General features: G+C 40.9%; 1 protein-coding gene across 18 annotated transcripts in view; it reads right to left on the bottom strand.

Moving 5' to 3' along the window:
• Positions 1-16,864, bottom strand: part of TENM3 (teneurin transmembrane protein 3) — a 2,716,013-nt gene that overhangs the window by 146,139 nt on the left and 2,553,010 nt on the right. For all 18 annotated transcript variants that reach the window (XM_083170719.1, XM_083170736.1, XM_083170731.1 and 15 more), the window contains 4 exons: positions 14,374-14,475; positions 13,978-14,172; positions 12,345-12,545; positions 1,469-1,654 (listed from right to left, as the gene is read on the bottom strand). In XM_083170719.1, coding sequence (XP_083026845.1) covers positions 1,469-1,654; positions 12,345-12,545; positions 13,978-14,172; positions 14,374-14,475 — 684 coding nt within the window. The remainder of the gene's footprint in view (positions 1-1,468; positions 1,655-12,344; positions 12,546-13,977; positions 14,173-14,373; positions 14,476-16,864) is intronic.

Raw genomic sequence — 16,864 nt, forward strand, 5'->3', positions numbered from 1 at the left:
GTATATTGGGGATTTAAATCCCCAATATACTTACCACAAAGCACTTCAAATCCCCCCCCCCCCCTCCCGAAATACTTGCACATTTGCATTGAAGCTGCTAAAGCAACCATAACAGCGCAGTTACATAAAACCCACAGATCTTAATTAATGTTGGACATCCATGTCTAAAACACACATTTACCAATATATAACAAAATTACCTGCAAGTAAATGTGTGTTATAACATGGTAGCCTTAACATATTAAGACTGGTTGTAACTGACATGAAATCATTCAAAATAGATTCAAATCAACCTTTAGTAAATATATACCCAAGTGTGTTGTATAAGTTGTGCATAGAATATCTAGGGATGAAAATCCATTGGGCAGCATGAACCCTTAGAGTAGAAGTTTGTCCGTTGTTCCTCACTAAAGTACGAATGTTCTAGATCTCGAAATACTCAGGGAAACAAAAGGCAATGTAAGAAGATGGTCTTCACTTAACGTATGGATGCATTAGAAACGCATTAATAATACCATACCAGCAGCCATCCAGATGTGTGTCACAATATGTGTAGTGTTCAAATCTATGTACAGTGCCCAATTTATACAATGTCTGCAATGTTTTTAGGCAAAGTATGTAAGAGACAGTCTGTGAATATTAGTTTTTGTTCATTGTTATTCTAGCCTACTGTACCATTGTGCTCCCCAGAGTGGCATATATATGACCCTTTAACCCTAACTCCCCCCCCCCCCCACAGACTCTCAACATTCACTTAAGGTAAGTACTGTACATATGATGCAGCGGTTGCCGATATTGATTCAATATCGGCGGCCGCTGGGACCCAGCACTGTGCAGGAATGGCACAGATGGCACGGGGAGAGGGGAATCAGGGGTAATGCTATACCCTTGTTCCGACATTGTAGAAACAGTCTGTGCTGCACAGTCTGTTTCTACTTTCAATTCCGATGTTACGAGCCGTGCTTCGGGATCAAATTGGGATCATATGCGGTGCGATTTGAATACTTGCTATCCATTTAGATTATATCGCCATAATTGATAGCCCAAATTGCACCGTGTGTGCACAGCCTTAGCATTTAAGATTAGCATCAGTCTAGGGTTTAGACCTTTTATATCTTATTAGGGAAATGTGTGTTTATTGTGTAAACTAAGTAAAATCCTGAATCTATTTTCTAAAAAATCTGAAAATGAAATGCCTCCTGTAAAACCTACATGACATCTCTCATGCAGTTACATTATGATAACAGAATGACTAAGACTTGGATTTATTTCTGATGACTTGACAGTTAGAACATTCTGCATGCACGTGGTCAATCATCCTACTTTCAAAACATTGCAGAGGAAAACAAGAATTAAGAGGGGGGAAGTTAAAGGGCATATTACTCCGATTATTACAGAAACATAATAATGACTACCACCTTCTGACAGATGGAACCACTGGGGTGGTCCAAGCAGTTACGCAACTCACCAATGGTGCAGTGCTCTCCATTCCAGCCCTGGTTACATTCACACTTCCCATCTTTGCAGGTGCCATGTTCCAAGCAGCGAGGGTGGCAGGCTCTTTGGCTGCAGGAAGGCCCTGTCCAGCCTTCCTCACACCGGCACGATCCACCCATGCAGACACCATGGGAGCCACAGTCAACAGCACAAATTTCTATATGATATAAAGAACAAGAAATGTTTCAGTACATGGGTGAAATGGATACCATCTAAAACAATTCTGGTTTTACCATTGTCGTGAAAACTTGGCAAGTGAATTTTACATCATCTTTAAAATAAAGCTACATGTCTCAGATAGCTTCTTACTCCACTTTATAGGTTAGCTAGGCACTGACGGAAAAAGAACACATTATTGGATGCACCAAAGAGGTGTTTCAGGAGGCCCCGAAGTGATACAAGAACTTTAACCTGGCCTATAATTCATACCCCGGTTCTGCGCGCAATTAGTTCAATTGGCCCCATGTGTTACAGCACCTTACAATTGATCTGTTCTGCAAGTAAGCCTTTAACCCACACCGTAATAAGGATAGTGCCTAGAAGTAATTTATTGCAATAACAGACACAAAAAGTTAAAGCTCACATAAGCCGTGCTTATATAATTACAACTCATGGGTAAACCCTGTCACCAACATAGATGAATGGAAGAAACTTCCACGTCGTTATTGTGTAATAATGTGGCATGTACAGATTAACCTTTTACTCAAAGGGAACAGTCTGTAGCCCTGATCACATACAAGTTGCTTTAAATAATATATACAGAGAGAAGCTGTACAAGTGCTCATTAAGTATGATATATGATGAGCTGTGCTCTACTAATACTGAAGCTCTTATCGGCCGGGAAGCTGCGCTGCTTCCTGTCATTTCCAGGTAATATCAGGTATATAAATAGCAATTCCTGCTGTCCTGTCAATCAGACCCCCTGGTTGTTGCATCGCTAAATAGTACAATGCTGGCATGATATAGGCGGTGGTAATGGAGAAAGCGGGGGCGCTCACTATACTATTGACGTGATGTAAATACCACATTAACTTCCACAACATTCCACATATTATTTAATAATGACAATTTGCATTACAAGGCAGTGAATAATATGTATACAGTGTGTATATATATATATATATATATACACACACACACACACACACAAAGTCATACAAGCAACAGGTACAAAAGTCAATGCAAGTAAAAGGTCAACACAAGCAAAAGATCGTCATGGTAATGGTGGACTTGTGCTATGATCGACAGCATAGCAAACAGGTCTGAATCAGGCCATCAGGCTCAGAAGGTGCTGATGGCCTTCAGCACCACTTTGTTTGCAACTGTGGCTGCCCATCACAGAGACAAAACCCTTAGAGATCGTTGAATAGTCCCAGCCGCCCACTTCCCAATGAAGCAATTAATTTTGAATCACATCATTATAGCTCCACCCCCTGCTTTACCATGCTGGTAATATTGGCATTGCATAGCTGGGGCAGGGCTACGTTGACATGATTGCAACCTCACACCCCTAATGCCTGCCTACCTCTGCCGCACCACGCCCCCCACAGTGATGACCTGACCGCCTCCTGCCAGAGGGAGAAGCCAAAGGTCGGCAAGTATGGAATCAGGGTATGACCACACCCCGCAGGGAATACTAGGGCCTTCGTGCTGTATTACTGATCAAAGGTGGCAGTTATAACATCTAGTGGTATGGCTGTACCTCATTTGCAGCCCAGGAACCCAGGCAGGCCCAATTATTTTGTACGAGCTCTACCCTCCTTCCCCCTCAGAGTCTATGATAACAAGTAGGATATGCAGTAACCCAAAAATATGTCCCATGATGTTCTTGAATTATACCAGCCAAAGCTATGGAGTGTTGCACATTAGCACTCTTTCAGTAAATGACTCCATATATTTAGTGACAGGGCATATTTTTATCTGTTTTCAGTCTATTTATGTAAACCGTGTTTTCACAGGCAGTGGGGTTGTGTACAACTCGTGAACGGGGTCACTGCCCAGATCGCCCATGTTTTGCTGATGACAGCTATCTCTGCTCTCCCATAGAGATTGTTCTATTCAAATAACAGAATAGCAATTATGAAGGCAAATTACTGAAAAAAACGCTATACATACATATATATATATATATATATATATATATATATACAGTATATATATATATATATATATATATATATACTGTTTATATACTGTACACATACATACACTGAAAATGAAAATGGAAGTTTGCTTCCCGCTTCTCTGTGCATGTGTGTAGCTACTAGTTGGGTCGCGTAAATGCATACATAACCCCCTCATACTGGCCCGGTGAAAAGCTAACCCCTGGGGTATCAACAAGCATCAGTGTACCGCTCAGCAGTCTCTGCAAAACCTTAAAGTTAAATTGCGTTGACCATTTAAACAGTTTCCATCTGGTTAACAATGCATCCACCTTTTATGGTATCAAACCGCATCTACCTTGTTCTTGAATTACAGTTCACAACAGTTTTTGAAGATAAAAAAGCATATATAAATAATAATCTGCCTTGTTACACATGAAAACGGATCCTCTAATCTCAGGGGATGGCTGTTATGTCACTGTCCTGAGGATGAGAAGTTCACGGAGATTTATCAGCACAGACCATGAATATATTTTATTAAAATGTATACATAACTGTTGGGACTTTTTGGTGCATTATTCAAAAGAGCATAGATTCTTTCTCAATCTGATGCCTTTGTTTCCTTTTGAACGGTCTCTTGCTGGTCTGCCCAGTGCTCTAAAGCCTTTTGTGCTTATTTTCTTCCTTTTATTTATAAAGCTCTTTATCACGTAGCTCATGATTGTACAATACAGTCAATTTTACCTTTAGCCTTCCACAGAATTCCAGATTACACCACAGAGCAAATGTTTTGCGAGTTTGCACAGCATATGCTCTGCAAATGGTTGTGATTTAGGCAACAATCAATGAGCGTGTACTCACGCCAATGTGGGGTATGCACACCTGTACACAAGGCGTACCTAATATAGGCATATTTATGATGATGAGGATATAATAAAAATGCCATTACTGAATCAAACTATAGGACTGGGCTCAGCCAAACTGGTAATACCATCCTGGATTTAATTATAACATTCAAATTGTTTATTTTAACAATACCATTCATTAAGAGAACTAAAGAGAGATGGACTGAAACTTGAAGCATTAGTGGGTGCCATACCCTGCCTGTTTTGTAGACCTCAATATGCACCCTGCCCTTTTTGTGTGTGGCACTGTGCGCCCTTACGCTGACTCCCACCGTGCTAACATGCACATGCCGCTGAGAACTTTCGGTGTGCATCATGTGTTAAGGGATATTATGGTTCAAGCCATAATGTGTAAAGGGCATTATGGTGTAAGAGGCATAATGTGTAATTATAATTAAGACAGAATATGTAATGGGCATAGCAGAGTATGACAATGTTTAATGGGCTTAATCGTAGTGCAGTGTGCAATTTTTGGTACTTGTGTAGTTTAACGGCGGCAGTTACGTTGTCAGCGTAGCGTCCCTATCAGAATCAGCGTAGTGTTCCCGCGACCAGTGTAGTCAGCATAGCCATCATAATCAGCATCCCTGTCTGTATCAGGGTAGTGTTCCCACCCATTTGCGGAGCTTACGTAGTTATAGTAGTCAGTCAGGCGTCCCTGTCAGTATCAGCATCGTGTTCCCACCCATTCGCGGCTAGCCGAGCTGCGTTCGCCATGCTTTGGGCTTGGTGGCTCACTGCGCTCGCCACACTTTACTGTACCCTGCCACAAGAATTACTGAGACACACAAGCATCTGAGATGCTTATGCATCTCAGACAGATGGAGCACCTCTCCGCCGGCACCCTGCATGATTGCCTCTCCACCAGCGTCCACCAGCGCAGGGGATCTGGCGGTTACAGGCGTTGTGTGAGAGGTGCTCACTAGGCTTGCCATGGACGCCGGGGACAGAGCTGCAGCTCCCAGGGACAGTACGGTGAATACACTGCCTGACGGGGACACTACGCTGACTACGCAGGGCTGCCGCGCGGACACTACGCTGACAACGTAGCTTAGCCTACACTGAAAACGTAGCGTAGCCTGCCGCCGTGAAATTACACAAGTACCCAATTTTTTTTATATATACTGTATATATAATTATTTTTTTCTAATTTACATTTCTAATAAAAAATGTGCCCTCCCGATTGAAAAAGTGCCCTACCCGGTGGTCAGCTCCCTGCCCTAAAGAAATTCCTAGAGTGAACACTAATACATTATTTAGAGTATACTATTATTCATCTATTAACACATTTCAGGTAATGACCCTTCTCCTTTATGTTTACTGTATATTATGCAACACTGTATTTGTTATTATAGCATACATTATACAGCATATTATACAGGTAATATGCATTGACGTCTATACTAGTAACAAACTGATATGAGCCTTTTTTATAAGACTAGGACCCATTCTGCAGAACTTGTGCCCTGAAGAGTTCTATTTAATGGCTTATATTTATCAAATATCTGCTACTGTGTGCCAATCTACCCAAATATCTGCTACTGTGTGCCAATCTACTCAAATATCTGCTACTGTGTGCCAATCTACCCATCTAACTATTTATTATCCACTAATAAATATTTAGCAAGAACTCCTTTAAATATTTAAACTATACTCCTAATTAATTTGCATTATGTGGTTTTTATTCCTAATGCATTTACAAGAATTGTATCTCTTACCTATGTGATGTGTTGTACCCTTAGCGGTTCAAATCATTACTAGAAACATAGAATTTGACAACAGATAAGAACCATTTGGCCCATCTAGTCTGCCCCTTTTTTAATCCTTCAGGTAATCTCAACCCTTTTTAATCCTTATTTCTTTGTAAGGATATTCATATGCCTATCCCAAGCATGTTTAAATTGTTCTACTGTCTTAGCCTCTACCACCTCTTAAGGGAGGCTATTCCACTTATCCACTACCCTTTCTGTGAAGTAATTCTTTCTAACATTTCCCCTGAACCTACCTCCCTCCAGTTTCAGTGCATGTCCTCATGTTCCATTACTTATTTTCCTTTGAAGAAAATTCCCCTCCTGTAGTATGTTAAAACCCTTGATATGTTTGAAGATTTCTATCATGTCCCCCCTTTCCCTTCTCTGCTCCAAACTATACATGTTAAGCTCTTTTAGTCTTTCCTGGTATGTTTTGTGATGTAGGCCATGCACCATTTTAGTTGCCCTTTTTTGTACACTCTCTAATGTACTTATATCCTTCTGAAGATATGGTCTCCAGAACTGGACACAGTATTCCAGATGAGGCCGTACCAATGACCTATAAAGTGGCATTATTACTTCTTTTTTTCTGCTACTGATTCCTCTCCCTGTAGGTGTACTGCAGGTGTAGAGATAACGCACAGATTCGTACAAGTGAAAAATGAAATGAACAGGGGAGAATATATTAGGAAGGTTAAGAAGCTATCTTTAACACCGTACTAATGACTTTCTGTCATGTAAATTCAGTTTACTTTAGTGCAAGGAAGATACTTAGCCACCCACGTGTGTTGCCACATGGAAACTGTTATGTGGGGCCCAAATGCAATAGATAATTCGGTGACATAGCACTAACATTGAAAGCAATATAGCAATGGTGATATAGCACTAAGATGTAAAGCAGCAATATTTTGTCTGCCAAACCAGGTTGTGTATTGTTGACGGGAAAAAAAATTGCCGCTTTAAATCTTCTTGCTAAATTGTCAAAGGCTTAGTACTTTGCAGATCACACACTGTATTGCATTTGATCCATAGACTCTGTATCCATCTTTGGTGTATGACAGCACTGGTCTATTGTATGAGCTGTGTCGGAAGTTTTGCAAATTAGGATACCCTATAGGACCAGCCAAGATGACAAATTAGGATTATAAATATGATGTATGATTGACAGTTGGGTCTTACAGACAGGCTCTAATGGACAGACTAGTGCAGCCACATACAGTATGATGTCATACACTTAGGTCACACAGCATTATATAGGAGGAGACCTGACATAAGCGGCTTTACTCAACCTATTGGCCATTTTCTCTGATGTGAACGGCAGGATCAGCTGAAAACAAATAGATCTCTTCATCAAAAACAAATGAAAAAGCCATTTCTTTTCTAGCGATAAATTTACTTTCACTAAAACCGATTACGATTTGGCTGGAATGGCAAGATAAAACACAGAAGCATATTCCTCTATGAAATCAACCTCCGACTTCTCTGTTTTCTTTTAAAATCATTTCTATCTACAGTAGGTTCAGTTTCTTATTAAGAGACCTGCGATGGTTTGATTAACTTCAAAGCTCCAGAATATCAACTTGGCGGTGGGAGAGAAAGGGGTTTTATTTCACTAGTACCTTTTTTGTTCCATCTAATCAATTTTTCATTAGGGTGAAGGTGTTTATCAGCTTTTAGCACACAAGCTTTGAACAGGATGCGTCAATCTTTGTAATGAACTTATTAATTAGAGCTAATTTAATTCAAGTGGAATTGAAGGTCTAATTAATGGAATGACTGCTTATGAAGATAGAGGGAAGCTGTGCTGATCTTCAACCTATACACTGTGAGGGGAGGATTTTCTTCCCTTCCGCAACAGAACAAACCATTCGCTAGGTTTAGATTTATTGCATCGTGATTACAGATGTCTGAAGGTCACCTCCTGGTTCTAAGCCTATGTGAGCCTCAAAGGTTACACTTAAAACAGGAAATCTAATCTGTTTTAAGGTAGCATTAGCTGTGTTAATAAATTAAGCAATAAAACATCAGTCTGACACAGTGACGTAGGTTCAGGATATGCGTACAGTCACCGCCAGTTCAAAATTGTGATTAACCATTTAGGCGCTAATGCAGAATTGAACGCAAAGGGGGCCATAATAGCACAGCCACAGAACAAAATGTGCATATTGAGTTGTATGCGTCTTATTTCTCCTGCCACACTGCTTCTAGCCACTCACAACATGTAGGCACACTCTAAATTTCCATCAACGCTGCCAGCATACCCTCACTTAAAATAGCCTACCTAAGAGTACTCACGGTTACTGCCTACTGACAGCCCTCCATTCTATAGATGCACCAGAATTTCAGAAGGCCAGGGACATACACGGGGGCTCTAAAAGGTCCCTCGCATTCCAGTAACCATCTGCGTGTATGACAAATGGGATATGGTCATGACTCAGGGGGGCCTGGCCCTGTGGTACGCCCCTGTATATCTATGTGCTGGGCAGCCAACCAGAGTGCAGGAATGTGGAGTTGCTTGGCCAGACCCAGGCTCTCTGTGTATGTATAGCAGAGCAAAGCTGCTCAGCCAGGCTTTTTAGGCCAAACCAACACAAACCAACACATCAGTCCATCGGCCCAGCTAACACTTGCCAGAAGTGCCAGATTCACAGTACACAAAAGGACTGACATTGACATTATACGCTTAACAGTAAACATCATGAAATGTTAAAATAATTTTTCAAAATGTATTATTTATTTATTAAGTTTCTTATATAGTGCATACTTATTCTGCAGCGCTTTACAGAGAATATTTACACATTCATATCAATCCCTGCCCCAGTGGAGCTTACAATCTATACATGCACACACAGACATTCTAGGGTTAATTTTGTTGGGAGCCAATTAACCTACCAGTACATTTTAGGATTGAGGGAGGAAACAGGAGTACCCTGAGTAAACCCACGCAAGCACGGGGAGTATAAACAAATGCCGCACAGTTGGAGTCAAGGTGGGAATCGAACCCATGACCTCAGCGCTGGGGATCGAACCCATGACACCATCCGTGCTGCCTAATTTAAAAAAATTTAATCTGCAACCCTCTGACAGTAAAACTTCCTCTGCAATTCAGCTGCTTGTCAGTAATTACAGTAATTTTGGTCCACTGCTGGTCAGACTCTCAGTCAGTTGAAAGATAATGGCTTAGAAGAGAGGTGTGCTGTACAGTAGATCCTGATTGAAGTGCCATGCAATCAAGGATCTCTACTCTTTTTTAAGCTGTGTCTGGGGCCAATTAGCTGCCCCTAGCATTGTTAGTGAATACAAAAGAGATGTGGTCATGCCTCACTGGGGCACACCACAGGTCAATGGGTGTGGCTTCATGTCACACCATATCTCGATGCATGCCAAATGAGCAGTTTCATTGCTTCCAAGTGGCCAGTCTAGCCCATCTGGCTACTGGTCCTTCTGGAAATTAACAGATTTGCCAAATGACCAATTCGGCCCTGATGGGGGCTCATAGATTATAGAGACTGTCTAACAGAGGCCCATAGGAATGGTGAGCAATGAGTGTGATGATTAAACACATGGCGGGGATCGCCTCAGGGGCAGAAGTGGAGCTTTTATATAAAGAAAAGTATCATTTTGGATGTAGAGAATTTCTTATCTTCAAATGGTCATCATGACATTTGCAAAATGCAAACAAAATATGTACACAGAGAAGAGGCCAAAGTGTTTTTCTTGTAGTTACTGTGAGGAGCTCTGCTGATCAGTTTAGGGATTCAGTTAGAATTAAGCGCAAATCCAGATAAGAGCAAATTCTCACCTATGCTGTTAAAGAAAATGTTTCCTTTTAACGTAAAAAATATCTTTATATTTACACTGATACCCCTTTCACACTGCAGCTCTTAAATGGTATATTGACATTTGTTTCCTTTTAAAACGGTTATAGCGGCAGTGTGAAAGCTCCAGGGTGCTTTAACCGTTTAAGAAATACAGGTATTTCTGAAACGGTTAAAAAGCAGGGTCCTAGCCACTTCAGAGCCGTTTTTTATGCAGTGTGAACGGCTCTATTTCTATGACTTGAAACGCGTCCCTTGGGGATTGAACTGGTTGAATGTGTGAATGGTACTCACATGCTATTTAAAACTGTTTTCACCTGCAATGTGAAAGGGGTTTAGTGGCTCAGACCCTTTTTAAATACCGTTTTGAAATACCGGGTCTTAAACTTTTAGGCAATGTGAAAGCAGCATGAGTGCAACGCTAATGCACCACGACCACACTCTAAAACCTGTTCTCACATACTAAATCATCCCCTGTAGTGCAGTATTGGTTTGCAGAGGAGCTGACTTTTACCATTACACTATTAGAACCATAAGGGGAACATTTAAGTCAGGCTTGCCTACCCTCCCGTAATGGCCGGGAGCCTCTCGGAAATCGGGTCCTTCTCCCAGCCGCCCGGGAAGGTGGGCAAGTCTCCCGCATTCTGCTAATTGCCCCCGATCCTCCCGTGCCCACTGGTGTAATTACCTGAAATCGCGGGTCCATGGAGAGAGGGCGGGGCTAAAATGACGTGATCGCTGCATTTTGCGTCATTTAAGCCCCGCCCCCTCTCCGCGGCCCACGAATCACATAGTTTTCCGGCATGTGGGGGCGGGGCCAAGTGATGTCAGACTTGCTCCCGCCCCCCTGACGTGTTGCCTCTCCGGGCTTCTCCCGGAGAGGTGAAATTAAAAGTGGGCAAGTATGATATAAGTTATTTGTTAACATACAGGCAAAGCAATGCTTTACAAGAGATGCTGTTTTTACACAGTCCAATTAAATGTTACTAATCTGTATCATTGACTGGTAGGTTTTCAGACAATTACACAAGGTTCCCCTGTATTCACACATCTTGAATAATAAAATCATTGCTATCCATGACCCATATTGTATACTCATGTCACATAATTAGCTATTCCACTGTAACACTTATTATTGATGCATTTTATAACATGTATAATCTTAGCTTGCAACATGGGACAAGTGAACGGCAGAAACATTTACATAAAACTGATAGATATTAAACTCTCTTCATCATGAATTACAAGCCAGGATGAAGTTATCATGTATCTTATATAAATATGTATACAGTCTGAATAATGAGTGTTGGGACATGTGACATCCCTGAGTTGCAGTTATCAGTTATTTCAGTGGGAATTTATAAGACAAGTCTGTCAGCTGAGTGAAGAAATGCTACAATAACTTGGGCTGTAGGCATAATATATTGATGAATCTGTTATTAAATTATCCACCAAATTTCCTTGTTCCCCAAGTGAGTGATGATGGTGAAGGAGATAAAGGGGATTATTCTGGTTCACTCCTTCTGGCAAATTCCTTCTTAAATGGACAAAACCATGTGCACTGCAGGGGTGCAGATGTAAAATGTGTAGAGATAATTAGATTTGGGTGAGTTATTTTGTTTCTGTGCAGGGAAAATACTGACTGCTTTATTTTTACACTGCAATATAGATCTCACTTTGAAGTAACACCCCACCTAAATCTAACTCTCTCTGCACAAGTAACATCTACCCCACCTGCAGTGCATATGGTTTTGTCCATTTGAGAAGGAATTTGCCAGAAGGAGTGAACCAGAATAACCCCCAAAGAACAGACTTAGCTGGTCACTGCTTTAGCAGTTAGGTTGATATAGGGAAGGTCGACAGTCAAAAGGGGGACATGGAGTTTTTCACTTTTTTTGTCCCGAATGTTGGAACACTATTTCATTCTCCCACCAAGCCATAGTGGATGGCAGGGAATAAAATACCGCCTGTCGGCACATGTCGGCTCAAAAAAAGTGAAAAACACCCAATTCAACCTTTTGACTGTCGACCTTCCCCTATGTCGATGTAATGCTTTTGTTGACCTAATGACCCTGTTGAACTAACCCATGTCGACCTTCATGCATGTCGACCTTCAGTGGTTGACCTGATACTTGTCGACCTAATGCTTGTAGACCCAGTGACCGTATGCCCTGCCTGCACTTTATTTATTTTTTTAAAGCAAAAATTCTCCTTTTATGTTCTGAATTGTTATTTACTCATCATAAATAAGCCCCATCTGTCAGTTCTTACCAGTTGAGCAATCGGGTCCAGTCCAGTTGGGATCACAAGTACAGCTTCCAGATTCTTGAATGTATGTGCCGTGGCCGGAACACTGGTCTGGGCACATAGATTTCAGGATTTCACAGTTACTACCTCCCCATCCTTGGTTGCAGTGGCATTCTCCATGAATACAAACCCCATGATAAGAACACATGGTATCCAAGCAATCAGCTATAAAAAAAGAGAAGTATAAAGAATAAATGTATTGTACATCCACTGCATTTCCACATTGTCCACACAAGCAAATAGGGCTTTCACGCTAAGATTTTATTGTACCGATTATAGAAATTCAGTAAAGTTTACTTTTTTTACTATCAGCAGTGACACAGTGCAACTATATTCACTGTGATCTCATGTCCTGTGTGAGCAGCACAGAGAGTGGGATGTAGGCTCACTGTCTCACCTTGTCCAAGGCTTAATGTGACCATTCCAACAGACAATTACGCCGTTGTAATGTATCAGCTGAATACCCCGCATCTTCCTGGACTGCCATTAATGTGCTCTGGATGATGAGACTTAATTCAGCAATTTGACTCAATAAAACGTTACACTTGTAGGGTCAATGGTCTGAAAATTTAATTCCAGGGACTTAATTGCATTGCTTTGCACATGCAAATCAATAAAAACAATTTGATCACGGAAAGAAAATGGTGGCTTCCTTTCTTAGAAGCGAAGACAAAATGGTCTATGCTCCGCGTAACAGCATCACAGATTTCCTAATTACATCTGGTAATGCCGACAGCCATGTATCAGGTTTCAGTGTAATTTAGGTTCTGGACGACTGCGAAGTGCATTGGAAAGAATTACTTCTCTTTGCAGATCATTACTGGCACATTTTATGAATGCTTAGATAAGGATTAACTGAAAGCAATTTATATGTTCTCTAACAAAAGGTATTAAAATCACCATAAAACATTATCACTGTTTTCTTTTCATTACTAATGACACTCAACGGTACCTGGTACCAACATCTCTATTCCAGGATTGGCCATTGCGGAGATAAGGCAAGCCGGAGGTAAGATTAGGTGAGCACCTGTACCCCTTTACTAGAAATAAAGTCTAATTAATTAGTGGTGCCTCCTCTCCCCCTAGTAAAATCCACCACCCTCAGGGAATCAGTTGCGACTGCCAGTGACTTCCTACTGGAAGTGCTATCTGCCAGTCACCTGGAGGACAGACAGTCTCATTGGGAAGTGTTTCTTGCCTCTGGGGCTGCCAGTCCAGGCTGTGATTAGCTGTGAGCTGGCTTCCTGAGGGATGCACTCCCTGCCTTATAATCAGCCAAAGCTGACTACTATGGGCTGCTGCCGGTGCAGTCCTTAGAAGCCAAAGCCTTTTGCTTGCACAATCCCCATGGGCAGTTAACGTTGTGCTGTTCCTGGCACCTGCCAGATCTGCTGGCAATGGCAGGCGGTCTCATCTCTGAGCACAGGTAGCCCCAGTCCTTCAAGAGTGTAGGAACTTCTGTTGATAATACTTGTTTATATAGCCCAATACAAAAAATCCTCAAAACAGAACAAGGTGCAGACATGAGAGTAGGGAAGGAGCTAGCAGTGAAAGGTTGCAATAAGCTGCCTTTTGCTAACACAACAATTCTATTTACCTTCCTCACAGTTTTCTCCTTTATAACCAGAGTTACACGCGCAGGATCCCATAATACAAATTCCATGTCCACCACACAAAGGATCGACACACTGAGTACTGGGCACGTCACACTCTGTTCCTTTCCAGCCACTGTAACAGAGACAGCGTCCCTTGGCGTACTGACCATTCCCAGTACACAATATAGGACAGGCTGCTGTGAAATATAACATGACAAGAAAAGAAATGAAACAGTTTTCCTTTTTTACACAAGTAGTAGAAAACATTATAAGAAGAAAACACCAAAGGATAAAGCAAATAAATAATGACATCTCATGCGCTTGTAGTTCACATACTGATGGTTAGTGTTCATCGCCTTGGTTGTATTTACTTAACAAAAGAAAACCAATTTGTGTACCTCTTGAACAATCAGGGCCTAGAAACCCGGGAAAACAATGACAGGTTCCTGAAACACATTCTCCGTTTCCATGACAATTTCTGGGACATTCCACAACGGACTCTGCAAAATAACAGATGTGTTAAAACTATTTATACAAGCATTGAAATGTGAGACCTGCTGGGTTTCTGCAATCCAGATTTTCAGCTAATACCCTATCTCTTGCTTGTCCTATGATAACGGTTAGGCCTCTGCGGTATGCGGTCACTGGGTAGACAATGTCTAGGTCGACAGTCACTATGTCGACCATAATGGTCAACAGTGACTAGGTCGACACTTTGGAATGGTCGACATACCCAATGTTGACGCACAGTTATGGTCAACATAGACACAGTCGGCATGAATAAGGTCTACATGAGTTTGTGAAGTTTTCTTTAAATGAAAGGTGGTTTTTCCTAATTTACTAATCAAATGGGCATAGGAGTGGGAATTTAATAGTCTGCCGAGCGCAGCAAGACACCGTGCTCGAAGCATGGCGAGTGCAGCAAGCCATGCAAGGGGACGCGGTACACTTATACTGTGTCTATATCGAAATATGTCAACATAGACACCCTAAAACGTGAAAAACTAATTTTGACCTTGTTCCTGTCGACCATGTCTATATTGGCCGTAAGCTTGTGTCAACTTTTTCTCAATGTCCACCCTGGGTATGTTGACCATTTTAAGTCTCTGTCGACCATTCGTGGTCAGACTAGACATTGTCTACCCTTTATACCGTAACCAGCCTATCCATAGGGCAAGCAATGCCACAATTACTTAGTAATTCAAAGAAAGCAAATATTGACGGATTTCCTATAATTGCTGCCTGTGCTGGATTGGATTAGAGGGTTTCAATTTACTATAACAAGAATATCCGGAACGTCACATATTTTCAATGCAGGATGACTAATTTAAAATGACATTCTTGCCCACTGCCTTAGCAGATAGTTATACCATAATTAGATGAGACGTTAATGTAAGTCAGTCATTTTGTACAGCCTGCAGTGAACTTGGACCTCACTCTCCATATAATCCAGCAAAAAGGTGAGCTGAAAAAATATATTTTAGGTATTATTGTACGGGGTCTCACCTTTCCTTTGGTGTCAGACTAATGTAACACACAAAGTCATAGAAGTACCATCTTTATTACTGTATAGACTAAGAACATTTGTCAGATTCAACTAACATGTGGACATCTCCTAGCAGCAGACATTTTTTTACATACTTTAAGATTTTAAAAATAGGTAAAATATTTGCCAATTCGTTACAGTTCCATTCTTCCACGCTGTAGGTAGTGATATAACCGCTGGGATTGAAATGCTGCATATACTGTAACTTGCATTTTTAATGCAGTGATGCACATTCCATAAGCGTTAAAGGAATCACTACTGAGAAAGTCAAAGAACTCTCGTAACTCCACTGGCAGTTAATCAAAGCTTGCCGGGAAGCTCGCTTTGGATTGGCTGAGTAGATCAAAGAGAAAGATTTTTCTTCACATTTGAATCTCATATATATTAGTTAACCTGTTATTAAAGAATATTTCTTGTTATTAAAAAAATGTTAATCAGATTAATATAATCAAAAACTCAATTGGATTTAAAACTACAATAATTCTTATTGGATTACATTGGGACAAGAAGAAAAAAATAGGTAGATTTTTTATTAAATAACAAAAAGTTTATTAACAAATGTGTGTTTATTTAATTTATCATGCTATATTTGTCTTGGGGCCCATTAATGATATAATGCAAAGTTACCCATTCAAAAATTACTATAAGTTATGTTAAAACAGTACACACAGCCCAACAGGTGTCCTGGGAAAAGCAACTAACAAGAGGAATCTACACACTGAAAACCCCACTGAAACGCATGGGCCATTAATAAGAATGGAAAAATGGCATTGCACTTATATCTGGACGTGTGCACAAATGCAAGCAAAACCAGCCACAACATATGATGTGTATATCACATGTATTGTGTTTTTGATGCAGATAATCACCAATGAGTAGCCAGCCCTATATTAGTTTAGACTACATTTTATTATTTGAATACTTTCTATGCACATAATACACTCCTGAAACAGAGGAAAAAAGTACAACTATAAAAGTCAAACGGAGTACAGTCAAAGGAGGGAAAGGTTACAAGTGGAGTACCCCAGGGATCTGTACTTGGACCGGTGCTTTTTAATATCTTTATTGGTGATATTGCAAATGGAATTGAGGGTAAAATGTGCCTTTGTGCAGATGACACAAAGGTATGCAACAGGGTAGACACACCAGGAGGGGTAAAACAAATGATTGAGGATCTAGGTAGATTAGAGAAATGGTCAAGAGAATGGCAACTACAGTTTAATGCCAAAAAATGCAAAATCATGCACTTGGGTCTCAGAAATCCAAAGACTAAATATAGTATAAATGGCACTATAATGGAAACTACTGAGGAAGAGAGGGATCTAGGTGTCACTATTTCAGGG

This window comes from Crinia signifera, chromosome 1 (genome assembly GCF_055691185.1).
Source record: "Crinia signifera chromosome 1, ASM5569118v1, whole genome shotgun sequence".
Lineage (NCBI taxonomy): Eukaryota > Metazoa > Chordata > Amphibia > Anura > Myobatrachidae > Crinia > Crinia signifera.